Source organism: Leucopleurus acutus, assembly GCF_964270905.1.
Source record: "Leucopleurus acutus genome assembly, chromosome: 15".
NCBI lineage: Eukaryota > Metazoa > Chordata > Mammalia > Artiodactyla > Delphinidae > Leucopleurus > Leucopleurus acutus.
In genome coordinates, this window is record NC_139157.1 from 43440920 (window position 1) to 43459925 (window position 19006).

At 32.3% G+C, this 19006-nt stretch overlaps 1 protein-coding gene across 1 annotated transcript in view; it reads right to left on the minus strand.

Moving 5' to 3' along the window:
• Positions 1–19006, minus strand: part of KPNA5 (karyopherin subunit alpha 5) — a 45808-nt gene that overhangs the window by 26379 nt on the left and 423 nt on the right. Inside the window, exons 2-7 of the mRNA XM_082856057.1 lie at positions 14420–14553; positions 12932–13033; positions 12719–12818; positions 8147–8241; positions 5840–5971; positions 3833–3921 (exon numbers count right to left, since the gene is read on the minus strand). Coding sequence (XP_082712183.1) covers positions 3833–3921; positions 5840–5971; positions 8147–8241; positions 12719–12818; positions 12932–13033; positions 14420–14548 — 647 coding nt within the window. The 5' untranslated portion in view covers positions 14549–14553. The remainder of the gene's footprint in view (positions 1–3832; positions 3922–5839; positions 5972–8146; positions 8242–12718; positions 12819–12931; positions 13034–14419; positions 14554–19006) is intronic.

A 19006-nucleotide genomic window follows, 5' to 3' on the forward strand; every position in this document is an offset into this window, starting at 1 on the left:
ACAATGGTGCAGGATACAAGATCAACACACAAAAATCAACTGTATTTCCATACATTGGGTACTGAACAAGTCAAAAAATCCAAGAAATAACTGCATCTAAAATTGCATCAAGGAGAATAAAATACTTAAAGATGAAATTTAACCAAGACCTGTACAATAAAAACTATGAAATATTGTTGAAGAAATTAATGAATACTTAATTATATTAAAAGATATCACATGTTCACAGATGGAAGACTTGATTTTGTTACAACAGAAATACTCCACAAAGTGATGTGATATACAGCTTCAATGCAATCGCTATCAAAATGCCAATGGTATTTTTTAGAAATGGAAAAGTGAGGCATCAAATCTGCATGGAATTACAAGGAAACTTGAACAGCTAAAACAACATGGAAAAAAAATTTGAAGGTAAACTGAAGGACTCACACCTCCTGATTTCAAAACTTACCATAAAAGCTACAGTAATCAAAACAGTTACTGGCATAAGGACAGACGTACAGATCAATGGAACAGAATGTAAGAATCCAGAAATAAACTCACACATGGATGGTCAACTCATATCCACCAAGGGTGTCAAGACCATTCAATGAGGAAAGAACAGTCTCTTCAACCAATCATGCTGGAACAAGTGGATGTCCACATATACCTCATGTCATATTAAAAAAATAGCTCTAGATGGATCAAAAATGCAAATATAAGAGATAAAACTATAAAACTCTTATTAGAAGAAAACAAAAGGGTTTCATGACCCTAGATTTGGCAATGGTTTCTTACAAATGACACCAAAAACATAAGCAACAAACAAAAAAAATAGATAAGTTGGACTTCATCAAAATTAAAAACTTTGTGAATCAAGGAAATTATCACGAGTGAAAAGGCAACCCAGAGAATGCAAAAAATATTAAAAAATCATATACCTGACAAGATTCTATCCAGAATATATGAAGAATTCTTATAACTCAACAACAAAAAGACAAATAACTGAATTTAAAAATATGCAAAGGAGTTAGATATTTCTCCAAAGAAGATACACAAATAGCCAACAAATGTATGAAAAGATGTTCAGTGTCATTAGGAAATGCAAATCAAAGCAAAATGAGATACCACGTCACATCCACTAGGATGGCTTAAATCAGAATAACAGACAAATGTTGGTGACAAAGTGGAGAAATTGGAACCCTCACACACTGCTGGTGGAAATGTAGAATGGTGCAGCTACTGTGGAAAAAGTTTGGTGGTTCCTGAAAAGTTAAAGATAGCGTTACTACATTACCCAGCAATTCCACCGGTAGGTAATATGTAAAAAGAATTGAAAACTGGTGTTCAAACAAAAACTTGTACACGAACATTCATAGGAGTACTATTCACAGTAGTCAAAAGGTGGGAATAATCCAAATGACCATCAACTGACGAATGTACCACAAAATGTGGTACATCCATACAATGGAATATTATTTAGCTATAAGAAGAACAAAGTATTGATACATGCTACCATATGAATGAACCCTGAAAACCATATGGTAAGTGAAAGAAGCCAGACACAAAAGGTCACACACTATAATGATTTCATTTATATGAAATATCCAGAATAGGTAAATACATAAAGACAGAAAGAAGATTAGTGGTTTCCAAGGACTGAGGCACTGGAAAAAGGGGATGTGACTGCTTAATGGGTATTGGGGTTTTGCCTGGGGTGATAAAAAGTTCTAGAACTAGATAGTGGTTATGATTGCAAAACACTATGAATGTACTTACTGGCAGTAAATTGTATACTTTAAAATGGCAAATTTTACACTGTGTATATTTTATCACACACACAAAAAATATGTTCTAAAGGTTTTCCTATAAACAGTTTTTGAAGCCTCCTAAAACCATAACTCATTTCGAAATAAATTAGTTACACTGATTTTCTATATCAGGGGTTGACAACCTTTTTCAGTAAATACTTTTGGCTTCACAGGCCTTTCTCTGTTGCAACTATGAACTCTGTTGATGTAGTATGAAAGCAACTATAGACATTAAGTAAGCAAACTGATGGGACTGTGTTCCAATAAAATTTAATTTTCAAAAACAGGGGACAGGCCAAATTTGGCCTGAACACTGTAGTTGGCCAAGCTGTGATGTATACTATTTTTCCTCACTTGTATTAATGGGATTATTATGAGAAATTGCAAATCTTTTCTTGTCCAGATTTGCTGTATTATAAATTAAAGTTGAATTAAATTAAAACAACAAAGCTATATCAGTATAGAAAGTCCATAGACGCAAAAGGCTTATATTTACTGAGAATAAAACAAATTGAAACTCCCCAAGGAAGAATTGATAAAACCGTATTATATTAATAGAAATTTTATGTATACTTAAGCATTAGCTAAATGTAAATTTTAGTGTGAACTACAGATTATCCATCATCTTTTTTAAGTTAATACCATTTTTCCTTTTGACCAACTACAGTGAGAACATCTGGCAGCTAACTTGACATTACTTCCTTTTTACGACCTTTCTCAATTTTTTAATGAACCTTTGAAACTTTCTAAACCTACTCTTTTTCTGAAATTTATTATGTTTATAACCAGGACTACATAGCTGGGTACTATTTGTCATTAGTTTTTTTTTTTAGTTTGGTTTCTTTAGTCATAATTAAAAGCTCCTTAGAACATTTAAAGGGATTAGAACTAATAAATACTTACTGCTTAATAAACCATTACCAACTTGAGATATTAACAAATAATAAAATGACCTAGAGACAGAGAGCAAAAGTGAAAAGAGAAACAAAGTGCTCACAGTTAATCTACAAACCATATAATCAGGCCAAAAAAGTCTCAAATTGAAAATTTAAGAGATGTTTTTAATAGTATGAACTTCAAAATAACTCTGATATTGAACCCTGAATCAGTGTTTTCCTTCATGGCTCAACTAAATTCTCAAATACCATAAAGCTTAACTCTGGATAAGCCCAAAGTAAATGAAATCACAAGTGGTTCAGTGGCCTTCACATAGTAGGTACTCAATGTTAGTTGAGTGAAATGATGCTGAGAAATCCATTTTGTCCATGGAAAGTTATACTCCCTAAAATAATAAAATATCTTTTACAAAATCATATCTAAAAATTTATTCTTCCTATCCAATTTCTCAGTTTGGAAAGGATGGAGAATGGGCTAGAAATGATAAGAGTTAAAATTTTCCCTTTCAATTAGTTTTTCCTTTTTCACTATTTACCACTGGCATTTAGCCTAAATAAAAATCCTCTTAGTAAATGATAACCAACATAGATAAAGAAACCTATCTTTCAAATAATTTTATGTCATTTCTGTAAAGAACCTTACATTATAGGGTAATGTCTTTTTTAAAAAAAGTATAAGGTATTTGAAAAAGAAACCTCTAGCTAAGTCATTTTAAATAAAATTCTAATTCTGAAAGAAAACTCTTTGTTCTCTGAACATTTCAAAATCAAATATGAAAACCTGACACCCTCAATACATCATCTGTTCATGTATTAAATACTCCCTGCTTTAGCAACTTTTATTGTATTAAAAACTACTACTTATCCTTGTTTTGTAGAATAATTATATTAGCAGAGTAAGCATCAAGTAAGCAAGGACCACTGTGAAGTGTGGCTTAAGAGAACATAAAAGACAGATATGATACAATTGGAAAATTTTTGTTGTGGTTAGTTTTACGTACTTTCAAGCTATTTCAGGCTTGGATAAACATAAGCGAAATTTAAAAGTATCATTGAAGAACTTAATTGTGTATGTAGTAATATAGTGTAGAAAACAGTCTGCTTTTCCCAAAGTAGTATTTAATCATGATAACTTAAAGTACTTACTCTAAAAGAGGTGGAAGTATTTCACAATTCAAAACAAAATCTCTGCATTCTGCATTGTCACCAGCAATATTACCAAGTGCCCAAACAGCCTTAGAAAAATAAGAAAAAAAGATTCTTTTATGACAATATCTTAAATAAGATGCTCTCTCTTAAGAATGAGATTTTAGTGTAGAAGGAAAAAAGTGATAGTTTTCAAGATGTTAAAACAAAACATGCTAGTAGGAAACAAGAAAGGAAAACTTTAAAAGTACCTTTAATAATATTTTTAGTCAAATTGAAGCATAGGGCATTTAAAAACTTTTTCTTACATTCTAGTGAAATGTTTATTCTGTTCAACAAAGAGATAGTTTGTCTACTCTGAATCTACATGGAGAGACAAAATAGAGTTGACCCTTGAACAATGAGGGGGTGAGGGGCACCAAGCCCTGCACAGTCGAGAATCCATGTATAACTTTACAGTTGGCCCTCCTTATCCAAGGTTCTGCATTTGCAGATTCAACCAACCTCAGACTGCATAGTACTGTAGTACGTATTTATTACAAAAAATCCATGTGTAAGTGAACCGCACAGTTCAAACCTGTTGTTGTTCAAGGGTCAACTGTATATCTATATTTAGTGAATCTTCCAATTACCTATGCTAGAGGTTTGCTCCTATGCCAAGGAATCCACTCACTGGGAAGGGACTGACATGTAAAAGAAAAAAGGAAGGACAGACAAAGCATAGGAAAGGAAGGTAAAGCTAATGTGAGAATTGGCTTGAATTGATGCTTGAAAATAAGTTTAGAGTTAGTCCAGCTTAAATAAATGGTAGTAAAAGATTATTCAAATATTAAATTTCAATTAGATGAGAAATTACACAGATGCAAATGATCATTATATTCTCATTTCAAGCTTTTCATATAAGTATAAAAGTAGACATTAAGTTACTTTTTCAATTAGGACAATTTTATTTTAACATCTAAAATATGCGTTAATATTTTTAACATCTACTCTAGACCTACGCTTATTGTCTATTTTTTTAAGAAAAAATTTTTAAAGTGATGACATTTTGCAACCTGTGAAGTATTTTGTTGGTGGGGATATAAATTTGTTAACATTTTTGGAAGTCTACTTTGAAATATGTAATAAGAAATTTAAAATTTTTTCTTTGACTGAGTAAAGTCATTTTTCCCTAATGAAATAATCGCGGTACATATATATGTCAAGTCACATTAATATCAAGACCGATATACAATGATGTTCATCACAATATTATTAACACTAATAAGCTAGAAATAACTCAAATGTACAACTATTGAGGAACAGATAAATTATGGTACCTACCTGAATGGATAATGAGTAATCAGTAAAATTTTCTTGGAAGAATAATTAATGCTGTATGCAAAGGCTCTCAATACTAGTGTTAAGTGGGAAAAAAATATACACATAAAAATATAAATATAAACAAACAGATGGAATGGTAGAGAGATCTACAGATCAATTTGCATGAAAATGATCCAAAACGAAAATATAAAAACATTCGACTTTCTCTGGATGGAACAAATTATATGTGATTAAATTTTCCCTGTTACAACAACTATGAGAAAGTTTAATCTAAAATGGTTCATTCAAAATAATGTGATATATTAAAAAGAAACAATGAAATAATCTACATACATGCAAAGAACAAGGAATCAGACTGGCCCAGGTTTAAAACCTGGTTCAGCCATTCACTGTGACTTTGGGTAGATTACTAACTTTTCTGGGTCTCACTCAGTATGCTCTTTTATAAATGGGAATAGTAATTCCCAATAGCTGAGATCCCATGTTTACAAAACCCAGGATTATGCCTAAGACAGTTCATTCTTCCTTCCTTCTAATTTGACAGTAAATAGAAATTATTGTATTCTAATAAATGTAAAACACAGGCAACTTGGTAAAACTGAATTTCAAACCATAATCGCAAATGGTACTTTCAAGAGAAAGTTAAAATCTAGTAGATATAATAGGTCAAATTAGAAACGTTACCTGTTCTTGAACATCTTCATGCTCTGAATTAAGAAGTTTGATAAAAATTGGAACAGCCCCAGTTTCAATCACTACTTTGGTATGTAGAAAAGTTCCAGATGCTATATTAGTTAATGCCCATGCAGCTTCAAACTAAGGAAAAATAAAAGTAGAATAAATGAAAGCACCCAAAAAATGTCAGAAAGGGGAAGAAAGGAAGAAGAGAGGGAGTAAAGACTTAGCTGAACAAATCGGAGAGAAAGACTGACTTACAATTAATAAGATTTAATGTGAAATCAGATTTGATAAGTAAAAATTCTTTATTTTAAAAAAAGGACTCTTCAATCTGGAAAAATAAGAACTGAGAAGAATATAATAAAATTTACAAATCATGAGCAATAAATGAACACATTTGAATTTATAATTCATAAAACTCCTAATGTTTACAATTAGGGAGCCAGGTATTCTAAAGCAAGCAGTGCAAAAATAAATGAGACACTACTTAATAGAGTAATAGTATATCTATGGAACTTAGAATCATAAAAGGTATTTTTGTTTCCCTAGGCATCATCTAGTCCTAACCTCCTCACTTAAGAAATAAGAAAATTATAAGTCCAGACATTTAGGTGATTTGTTCAAGGTCAAAGAGTTCATTATTAGCAGATATCTTTTAAAACATGTGCAGGCCAAAGAAAATTTGTTTGTGGGCCAATCTGGCATGTAGGCCCCCAGTTTGAGGCCTCTCTATTAGATCAATGTTTCGAACTAGCATATTTCATATGAACTTGGATAATATGGCACAGCATATAGCTGCCCCAAGAGCATACTGCTGAATTTCATTAGGTTTCAAGTGTAGTGATTAATAAACACTCAAATCACCAATATTCTTCTTGAATACTGCATGCTCTCTGCACATGTTATTCTCACAACCTGAAATTAATTTTCCTTTTTTCAGCCTATTAAACTCTCATTCACCCTCAAGACTAGCCATGCGACACTACTAAACCAAAAAAAACCCAGATAAGTTGCCATGTTCTCTGTGCTCCCAAAGCACTTTGTATATTGTTTTGCTAGCATTAACTGTACTATGGTATCACAGATCTGTTTGTGTGTTTGTCTCCCCCAACAGAGTGAAGAATTTCTGCAGAGAGGGACAATATCTTACTCAATTTTTTAACTACAATGCCTTATACAATGTATTGCTTAAACTAACACTCAATTTTATTCATTCATATTCACTCATTTCTTCTTTCAATCACTTAGAATTAAAGAGCCAAATAAAAAACTAGTTATCAGGAGGTTTAGGTTTTAGTCTGGACTCAGAGCTTATGAATAAGGCAAATGGACTAGATCATGATCTCCCGTCCTTTCAGCACTATCACCTAAAGACTCTGAACGCTAATTGACAATAAGACTATACTATGGATAAAAGGGTCTTTTCCTCAGACACCCTTGTTGTAAACATTCTCAACAATTTTTCAGCATAAAGCTCATGATGGTTAATAGTCACAGGTTCAACACATTCCTTTGCTTACACCTAGATGTGAGGACCTTTCCCAAATTACTCAGATAAGTGGAACACAATTCTAAGTTGTAATTTCAACAACTATTACTCAAATATTAGTAAAAGTCCTCCATGACCAACAAGAGCATTGAGAAATTAGGTGTAGGTCTTGTGCAATTCCTGATAGATATAATTCCACCCTGTACACTTACTTAAGAATATTTATAGCAATGAAAGTCAGGAAGAACAATCTTAAACAGTAAAATACCTGCAAACTTCAGTAATTTACTATTAGTAGCCAATTATTTGGAAGACATCTTAAAATTTTCACTATAGTATAACTGAGAAGCAATGCTCTTTAGGACAAACTTAACATTGGTCACATTTTAAGTAGATTATACTGATTCGTTCTTTTTTCAAAAAAAGAACTAATCAATCAGATTAAAATGTTTTAAGAGGTACAAGAGTTTATACTAAAAAGTTACAACTTTAGTTAGCTAAGAGCCAAAAAAATTTAACCATTAAATTAACATTTTGATTTATGGTTTTCTAAAACAAAACTTATTAAAGGTTGACAACTACAAAATTTTTCTTAACATTAGGAATGATTTTATATATTTTTCCCAAAATTGTTTAATAACAGTTCCTAGAAAAAATTAGCATTGCAACCTTGACCAAGGCAAGACAGGTAGCACCACCTTTAATTGCCAAGTATTTACTGAATGCTTACAATATACTCAGTACTGTAGAAGCTGCTTTCACTAGACACATTAATCCTATGTCATTTCTGGAAAAAGATTAAGAAAGTAAACTACAGAACTCACTTGTAATGTACAATTTTCATTTCTTTCAAGAAATTTTACAAATCTCTGCACAACTCCTGGTTTCTGTATAACTTGATCAATTGGTGGATTAGGTTCTGAAAATTAAAAACTAATTAAGTTATTACATAGACACAAAAACACAATGATCTGGACCCTATGCCAATTAACAGGGCACATAAAATAACTCTTTCCTAGGTTTCACTGATCCAGTTTAAAACGCTTAGCTGGATGTAGCTGAAGAAAATAAACGTTCTCATAATTGCAATGTTTACTGCAAAAAAAAAAAAAAAAGCAAATTGTTTTTCATTACCATAATGATAAGAAAATTTTAAAATATCTCCTATACAAATATTTATAATTCATAAATTGAATGCTATTTAGGAGGTCACCTTCACAATATGGGAATATTTCAGTCCAATACTCAAAATACCAATCGAAGGATAAAGTGTCTTCTAATTCTTCATAACTATACTCCAATTTCCAGGGATGTCTCTTTCACTATCAACCACGAATTGCCTAATGTCTTTCAGCTAGATAGGTTCTATTTTGTCAGGGTATTATTTATTATTTACAAAAATGCTATTGAAGTACCTAGAATTCTTGATAAATTCTCATGAAATGCTGAGGACTTTTGAGAATCATAAAATCTCTAAGAAATTTTAAAACAAAGATATGTAAATTGAAAACAAAGATATTTCTGGGACTTCCCTGGCGGTCCAGAGGTTAAGACTCTGCGCTTCCAATGCAGGGGGCACGGGTTCAATCCCTGGTTGGGGAACTAAGATCCCACATGCTGCGGGGCACAGCCAAAACAAAACAAAGATATTTCAGCTCCCAATAATATAAGTACCAAGAATTCTTTCTCCTCCCTTGGCTTCAGCAACAAATACACTCTTGTGGTTCTCCAGGAACTTCTTCACTGTTGTTCCTTCGGGTTAGTTTTCTCCGTTATTTATTCTCCTCCTAGAAAATGTATTTCTAGGAAATCCCCTCCTAGAAAATCTATTTCTATTTTATTTCTATTTTGCTAATTCAGTTATCACTTATCATTCACAAATCTAACCCCCGTAAATTCTTTTTTCCTAGATTCTGTCCCACATTTTTAAGTGCTTATGGTTACATTTTTCCCCCACAGCTTCTTTAAAATGTAGCATAAACAAAACCAAACTCATAATATCACTATGCTTATTCCTTCCCCTTGCCCTGTGCCCACCACACAAATTTGTCTGAGCTATCTGTCCACCTGGTTACACGAGAGAAATCTCATTTCCACTTTTGACTCTTCCTTTTCTTAATTCCTGTTTGAGTATGTTACTGATCATAAATAATGTTTAATAAGTAGAATTAATAAATGAATGATAACCATAAAAGGTCTACAAATCCTGCTTGTTGAAGTTTTAAGTCAGTTTAAATCTTAGAAATTGTGTTCTCAACTGTTAAGAAAGATTTATTTAGGAATGGACTTCTTGGTAATTCCCTGGCGGTCCAGTGGTTAGGACTCCACGCTTCCGCTGCAGTCTGCACAGGTTCCATTCCTGGTCGGGGAACTAAGATCCCACAAGCTGCATGGTGTGGCAAAAAAAAAAAAGGAATAGACTTTTTTCTTCCTTTTCTTCTTTTTTCTACAAATCTGCTATCTTTCTAACTTGCTCAAAAATTGGGAGATTTCTGCAAAATTAGTAAAGTTAAAACTATAAAATTTTGTTTGGGTGTTCTAAATGAAAAGTCTGGATTCTTCAAAATGTAAATTCCAGACCATAGCTTAAACTGTTCTTATAGTTATAAAACATCAACAAGATAAAATAATATATATTATTAATGCCTTTATTCCCATCTTAAAAAAAATCAAAACAAAGTTATTAGGTTGTGGTTACCATCTTTACCTTCCAGTTCTTTCTCTTTTCCCAAAAGAAAATTCTAAATCTACTTTCCCCTTATTTTTGTAAAGGACAAAATTTTGTCTTGCTCTTTTTGAGCAGAGAAGAAAGGGGAGGTTGAGAAAAGGAAGTAAACATAGAAAATTGGTTTTCTAGTTAGAGGGTGGGGAGAAGTGGGTATTGAGACTACCTGAATATGTAGATAAAGAAATATAGACAAAGATATATATATAGATTTAAGAACCCAAATATGATCTCTTCCTGGGGAATTACTTTACAGTTACTTTCATCTAAAAGAAAGCAATTAAAGTGTGCTTGGATCATCAAGTAATCTAACAATATCATGAACTTTTAACTTCTACATTGATATTATACTGACAGAATAATAGCCTACCTTATCTTATAAAGGTGATGAACTATTACAGGGAAGACTTAGTCAATATGGCAATGTAAACATAAGTAAAATAGAGGAATATCTGCTTCAGCACTGAAGACTAATCAAGAGTCATCCACAACAAAAAAGCCTTGGAGAAACAAAACTGGGATTGAAGAAAAGAATAATTTGTGATTTACATCTATAAGAGTGGCCATAATAGGGAAGTAAATAACAGATTCTAGCAAAAGGTCACTATCATGACTTAAATCAGAGGAATTCTATTTCTATTTCTAGCTCCAGTTCTAGTTCTAGCTCCTTCCCCATATTTCCTACAGTGATGGATCAAGGAAAATTATAGTAAATCTAATATTCTTCTAGACCTAAAATATTTGGCAGGAACTCACACCAATCAGCAAAAGAAAGTATCTATAATTCCTGACATATGCCCAACCTGGGCAAGCATAATCCCACTACAAGAAACAGAAAAATCATTGAATCTATGAAAAAGATACTATATTTTAAAAGACACAGAATACTCTGAGGAATTAGGAATGAAGATAAATTCAATAATGGGGAAGTTGTGGTGTAAAAACTGGTGGCAAACTCTAACATTCTTAAATACAATTAAATCTAAATTAATTCTGTTAATTGGTTATAACATAATACATATGCCAAAAAGAAATCTTAAAAGAGAATATGGTAATATAAAAATTATTGATGTGTTATTATTAATACATTTAACCTATTTTTTAAATTAATGTTTTAATTTATAAATATTAATCTGACTAAAAAAATATCCAAATTAAAAAACAAAAACTGTGGAATATGGTGAGGAAGAGGAAGCTACTCTTGATTTTATAGGGTCTCCTAACATTGCTAAGCTACTTTTGCTTGGAAGATAAGGGATGGAAAAGGAAAATTAAAGGTATTTATGAAAAAGAACTACAATAAGAAAGCAAAGGTAATAGCCTGTAATCTGTGCTGAACTGAACACAAGATTTCTTTTATTCCTCGTACGTTACTAAATTTTGTCTTTTAGGAAGATACGGCAGCTAGCCAAGGGCAATTTCAAAATCTTATCAGTTCATGTATACAGCTCAATAAAATTAGAATTACTAATCCTATAAATTCCATGTATGAAAGATGAGATAGACTAAGGGTTAAATTTTTATTTAATAAGGAATTTTTATAAACTCAATATAATATTGGATAAATAACATAAATAGGCAAATTATAAATTATAATGGTCAATAATAAAAAATATTCAACTTAGGTGCTCAAAAACTGCCACACTATAAGCACTATTATATAACCATCTTTTTCTTTTTTAAAGATAGCTGTGTTGGTAAGAATATAGTGAAATGAATATCTGCACAAACTAAAGATGGGAATGTAAATTAATACACTGTTTATTCCCTTTGACCCACGATTTCACTTTTATAAATTCATACTAAGGAAGCTTTAGGTTATACAAGGATTTATGTAGCTTTGCTTATGATAATCAAAATTTGGTGAATCACTTTGCTGTATACCTGAAATTAACACAACATCGTAAATCAACTATACCCCAATATAAAATACAAATTAAATTTTTAAAAGTTTAGAAAAAAATATCTGATTGATTGATTATTCATTTTACAGTCATGCTCTGATGTTAAAAAAATGTCTGAGGGCTTTCCTGATGGCACAGTGGTTAAGAATCCACCTGCCAATGCAGGGGACATGGGTTCAAACCCTGGTCCGGGAAAATTCCACATACCATGGAGTAACTAAGCCCGTGCGCCACAGCTACTGAAGCCCACTGACCGAGAGCCTGTGCTCCACAACAAGAGAAGCCACCGCAGTGAGAAGCCCACACACCACAACGAAGAGTAGCCCCCTGCTCCCTGCAACCCAACACAGCCGAAAATAAATTAATTAATTAAAAAAAAAATCAACTGATTTTGACCACAGATGTATGGGTTTATTTCTAGACTTTCAATTTAAAAAAATAAATAAAATAAAAAATTTTTAAAGTCTGAAAAATATTTCTACAAGAATTTAAAAATATGTATTTCTAACTTTCTTTCTTGGCAATGGGACTAATTTGGGACTATATTTGCTTCTTTAAATCCTTTTATATTTGCAGATATTCTACAATCAACATGCATTACTTTGATAATATAATGTTTAAAAAAGAGATGTTATTTAAAAATATATTTTAGAGAAAAATTAAGACCTACTGGCAAAGAAAGTGCCTTGAAATAAAAAAATACAATAAATAAAACTGTACTACAAATTCTTGTAAGATCAAATAAGCATACTGAAAATAATTCTTGCCTTTAGAAAGCAGCTTTCTAAATTTCTGTGTTCCTGTTAGTTGTTGATCAGCATTATTAGAAAAAATCATCTGAACCATATCTGTGGTAATAACTTCTTCCTAAAACACAGAAAATACAATTGTTATTTAAATATTTTGCATTAGTAATTTTGCTGTATCATCTCTGTAATACTGTTGAAATATAATTTGAAATACGTTTTTGTAATATCTACCTCTGGAATGGGTACAGTGGAACTGATATCCGGATCCTGGATAGGATTTTCTAACATAGATTCATCATTTCTGGGCAAAGAGACATTTCGGCGTTTGAATAACTGTAATAAAGAGAAATAACAATATATTGAGCTTTCCATAAAACAAATTCCCATAGAATTATATTTTTCCTTTACTGAACAAAACAATAATTTTATCATTCAAAATTCTGAATATTTTAGTATTTCTTAATCATCACACCATAACAAATTTATGAGTAGTTTTGGGGCTAAATTAGCTCTTGTCCTGTAGACTGCTTCTTAATCTCAGGTCTTTTACCAAAGTCTAGTAGCATAAGCAGAGTACACATTTATATTTTACAGCACTTGGAAAACCACATATGCTTATACTAAATTATGAGATGTCTAAGAAGAAAATCTTAGTTAAAAAGCATATGTGTTATATGAGTGAGATCATGTGGTATATTAACAGAGTTAGTATATTAGATTAACAAGGAATAGAGAGTAGCTCTCAGGAAAGAGGACCCTATGCTTATTAACTCAGGAGTGAATATAAAGAAAAAAAACAGAGGAGGAAAGAGACATGGTCAGGTCACTGAGAAAGATTTATAGGTACATCTCATAAATCAAAATTGACGAAAAAAATCTGGTATCACATACTTTTTGATAGCTAAATAAATTCTGCTGTTCCTCAGTCTGTACACAGTTCTCTTTCTATTCATTTATTCAAGAGATTTTTTTTTTTTGAGTACCTACTGTAATATAGTAGAGACTATGTTAGCTACTACAAATAGGGGAACGACAAATAGTCATATTTCCAAAACAGGCCTTTTTCTACTTTCTTCATTGCTAGTCCTTTTTACACATTAGTTTTAATTCATGTATGTGAGGACCATACCCTCCTAATTATTTATGAATACTCCTAAATTTAGGTATATCCTGGAATGAAAAATGTTGAGATGCATTCTTTTAATTTTTCTATTCCTTATGTCACATATATAAAGTTCAAACAGAGAAGGCTAAGAGGTCTGCCTGATAGACTATAGGAGGAACAGTATGAATAGCGTAGGAAAATGATTATAATTAATTTAGGGGCAAGAGCTATGAAAATCATAAAGCAACAAATGAATACAATTAACATTTTTTTAGGGGGCAAATTTTACAATGACAAGTGGAAGTGATCTAAATAGGCTCAAGAGTAAAAATTTCTTAGCACTGGAGCAGAAATATTAATGTAAAAGGTTTATCAATGGAAAGGAGAAGCCATTCTTGTTGGTGATTAAAAATAGCACAGGATTCTGATTCGTGAATTTGCTAATATTATTACTGGAGCCTAATAAACTAAAATATATATTTACCCATATTCAATTTCCTAAAACATTTTTTCATTTAAAATTATCTAAAAATTAGCAGCAATAATAATACTACTTCTAAACTCTTTATATAATGTTTTTACGTTAACAGAATTAAATATTTTAAAACACCTACCTGTTCTTCCCTTTTTTGTTTTCGAAGTTGTATTCCTTCTTCTTCTCTTCGTCTACGCATCTCTTGGGGATTTAGGGCTTTATTCTTATAACTTTTCATTCTATAGTTATCTTTCCCTGGACAAGCCATGGCATCTTAAGATTAGGAGAGAAGAAAACAGATACTGATAACTCTCAAAACAACACAAGATGTTTACTCTAGGGCAATTAAATTCAGGCTCATGGATTAAATAGACCAACAAAACCCATTCTGAAAATTATGTACAAAGAATACATTTCTTCACCGCCATATCAAAATTGGAGCAAAATGACCAAATATTTTAGAACTTAACTATCAAATAATAGATTTTGGTCTAAACACAAAGTCATTACCCTAATTCCACTGATTCTGAGATGCACTCCCCCATCCCTGGTATTTTAAACTTTCTGTAAGTGAGATGCATCTTAAAATTACTGTCAGCCAGGAACTAATCATGAAATAGTTGGGTAAAAAACTTCTAAATTACAGCTTATGGAAAGATCAAGAAATAACCAGCAATGAATTGTCTTATTTTCAATAAAATATGGTATCAGGCTTCAGTAAGCACACCTCACATATTTATTGGGGTCTGTCTTCTTTCATTTACTTAAGGCACTGCCTAAAGAACTAAAGCCACACAGGTCATGACCTGAGTTATGGCTGCCTTACCAGTTTTCAGTACTAGAGTATAATTAGTTCTTTTAAAATACTGAAATACTTCTACTTTATTTTTAAGTAGTTTTATTATAAATGTTTTTTAAAAATTAACATTTATATAAACATTTTAATAAGTATATTTAAAATATATATTTTATATAAATATAAAATTGTATATTTGAATATATATAATAGTTTTAGAATAAGAATTATAAACACTTCTTAGTATTATATTAATATTTTGGTATTATTGGAAACAAATACAAAATTACTAATACTATAACCTATCCTGCATTTACACATTAAAAAAAATCAGTCTAAAGCAGGGTTTCAATTTGAATTTAATATGAGAGATAATTAATACCTATCTAGAATGTTATTCTGATAAATTCTGATGACATACCCATGTATAGCCAGAGAGAATGCTGTAATCAATTAGCACTTATGAAGTAAACAGGAGAGAAGGAGAGATGGGCATTTATATGCTGTCCCTGATATAGAAGAGCTAGATTAATGAACTGGCAAATTATATTTTAAGTAGTAAAGTACACTAAAACATAAGCATTAAATCCTGCAGGAGCACAGAAGACACAGAAACTAACTGTGCCTTAGGGAGTTCTGAAAGTTTTCCCAGTTATCATGTCTTAAAGAATGAGCAAGAATTTGCCAGGGAAGAGGATGAAAGGGGAAAAGGAAGGGCACAAGTATGTCAGACAGAGGGAATATATGTAAACACAGAATTCATGAAGAAGCCTGGCATAAACATGGAACAGTAAGAAATCAAGTGTACCTGAACAAGAGGATGCATGGGAGAAGGGGCAGGAGATAAAGCTGGAAAGGTAGGTAAGAAAACATATGCTTCCTGCAATCTGGTTGAGAAATCTGGACTTGATCCTAAGGAATAGAATTAAAGAAAGTAAAGTGAAGGTTGTTTCAAGCTTTGATGATAAAGACCTAAACTATATTAGTAGCTGCGTTGAAAAATATAGAAGACAGATTGATTCCAGAAACATTTCAGAAATTGATTCAATAAGAATTAGAGGCCAAATGAATGTAAGGAATATGCAGTAAGGAAGAAAAAGGAGTTGAGTATGACTCCATGGTTTTTAGTGTGAGCCATTTCAGTATAAGGACAAAATAACCCAAAATAAGGAATACCGATAAAGGAACGGAGTGGTGGTTTTGTTTTCTTGCCTCAATGTTTTTGAGATGAAAATAATGCATTCAATTATACAGCAAAAATCACTCTTTCAGTACTATGAATTTGACAAAATGCACAGGCATATAACCAACACAGTAAGATACAGAACAGCTTCATAACTCCCCCCAAAACTTCCTCACGCTGCTCCTACTAGTCCTTCTCCCACTCTTAAAACCTGACAACCACTGATTTGTTTTCTACTTCCATAGATCTGCCTTTTCCTGAATTCCACATACATGAAATAATAACAGTATGTAGTCTTAATTGGCTTCTTTCATTTAGCATAGTGCATCTATAAGTCATCCATATTGTTGGCATGTAACAATAGATTATTCCTCCTTATCGCTGAGTAATATTCTATTGTACAGATATACCACAGTTTATCCATTCATTTACTGAAGGACATTTAGGTTGTTTCTAGTTTAGGGCAGTTACGAATAAATCTGTTATAAACATTCATGTACAGGTTTTTGTGTAAAAGTAAGTTTTCATTTCTCTCGGGTAAATACCCAGGAGTAGGATTGATGAATAATACGACAAGCGTATGCTTCGCATTTTATAAGAAACGGCCAAACTACAAAGTAACTATAACATTTTGCATTCCCATTAGCAACATATAAGAGTTCCTGTTACTCTGTATCCTGGTTATACACTTGGTATTGTTAGAATTTTGTTATTGTTAATTGTAGCCCTTCTAATGGTATACAGTGACTTTTAATTTTAAATGTGTTAAATTTACAGTACATAGGGCACAAACAGAAAGTTTTTATTTATGGATGGTTAAAAATGAGTCAAAGCTCAGGAAAAGAGTGCTGAATGATAATCCAAGAGCATTAGAGATATAAAAGAAAGATGCCCAAAGGCGAAATCTTAAGGATATTCACATTTCAGTGGAAAATGGAAAGAACAAAGGAAACCAAAAATAAACAGGAGGATCAGAAGAAAATAAGAGTCATGAAAAAGAAGGGAATTCAAAAGATAAAGGAGTATTTCAGTTGTAGTAGCACTAAAAACAGGTCACCCAATTTGTTCATTCATTGATTTATCCAGCAAGTTTAAGTGCCTACAATAAGCCAAGTACCATAGGAAGGAAGCAATAGATTTGATAATTAGGTCACTGGTAAAGACATTGAGAGAAATTTCATTAGTGGTGGAGCTAAAGGGCGAATGGAATGGGCTGAGGACTTCACAAGGATTTAAAACTTTGTGCTTCTGAACTTTTATTATTAACTTTCTTAATAATAACAATGTTTAGCATTATTCTCTACATATATAAAAATTCTGTCACATTAATAAAAGCTTAGACTCTTGGAAGGGAAAAACAGAGATCAGAGTTCATGACAGAGCAAACTGGGCTTCAACATTAGCTGCTCAATTATGTTCAACAGTATAAAATATCTTAGCAAAATGAAATGTTTGCAGCAATAAACCTCTTTAATATATTTACCACCTATACATTAGGCATCTTCTAGGCCACTGGCCTCTAAACTTTTTGATCACATATCCTATGTACACAAAATACATTTGGGAATTCATCCTCAACATGTTTATTTATATACATGTATTACTAGCTTAATAAACTATCCCATTATAAATTCACAGATAGAAAAGTTTTTTAAAAAACAGTAGTTTTAAAAGGTAAACAAACAGAAGTTCTAATATTTTCTCCCCACATCTGACTGAATCACCTTGTGCCTCCCAACACACACAGCAGACACTACTCCTTAATACCACCAGTCTAGGCAAAGCTTTCAATATAAATGTTAACCAACTAAAATCTAGCCCCAACAACTCATACATCATTTGTTCCTTTTTCTTCTGTAGTAATAACTTCCTGTCTCTTATTTAACATCTGCATCCTCACTGCAGTTGCTTCAAAGGGGATGTAAAGTTCAAGGAAAATGATCTTTAAAGGGGCCTCACCCAAGGGGATTGTTTCTTTCTCTGGATTATAGCTTAAAAAACTACTGTACTTCAAAGGCTGCTGTCTCATACAAGTTATTTTAAATATAAGAAATGCTATTCAAACACTGTAAAGTTGCCAGAGGAATTTTTTTTCAGTCATAAGCTTATTTTTTCACTCTCCTCTTTGAAAAACTGCTGACGTTGGGCAAACAACTGGAATCCGAACTTTTTCTAATATATATTAACGGAATTTCTTGTCTCCATAAAGCCTCCATTTCCAGGGGCTAAGGTGGCTGTTAGTAAAATTACAAGATCAGTACAAAGGGGAAAGTGCACCAACCAGAAGATCTAAAGGACAGAGCCGTTTGTTTACCAAGAGGGAAAGTCATTTTCTTACAAAATATAAATCACTGAATGTTGTAATTAAGAGACCTCAAATCAGAAGGCTTTTTTTTAAAGGTGTTCAAAAAGCCGAAGAGTTAATGCCCATATCATATTCTTTTGAAGTATCACTATCCCGTTTAACAGCTTTCAACTCCTTTCATCTCTTATGCATTATCGAGGAGACACGATTAAATTTTCATCTTGGAAGTGAGGTGGCCGACTATTAGAAGCATCTAAGGCACGCTCGCCCGCGTCCAGGACTGAGCCCTTCCCGGCACCTGCATCCAGGTGGAGGGCAGCTCGTGGAGGTAGAGGGTGGACCTAACATGTGTAGGGTCCTGGGACCGAACCTACCTTATTCTGGACACGGTGAAACTTCTAATAAGCTGAGCCGCGGGACAGACTGCTGAGCCCCAGAAGTG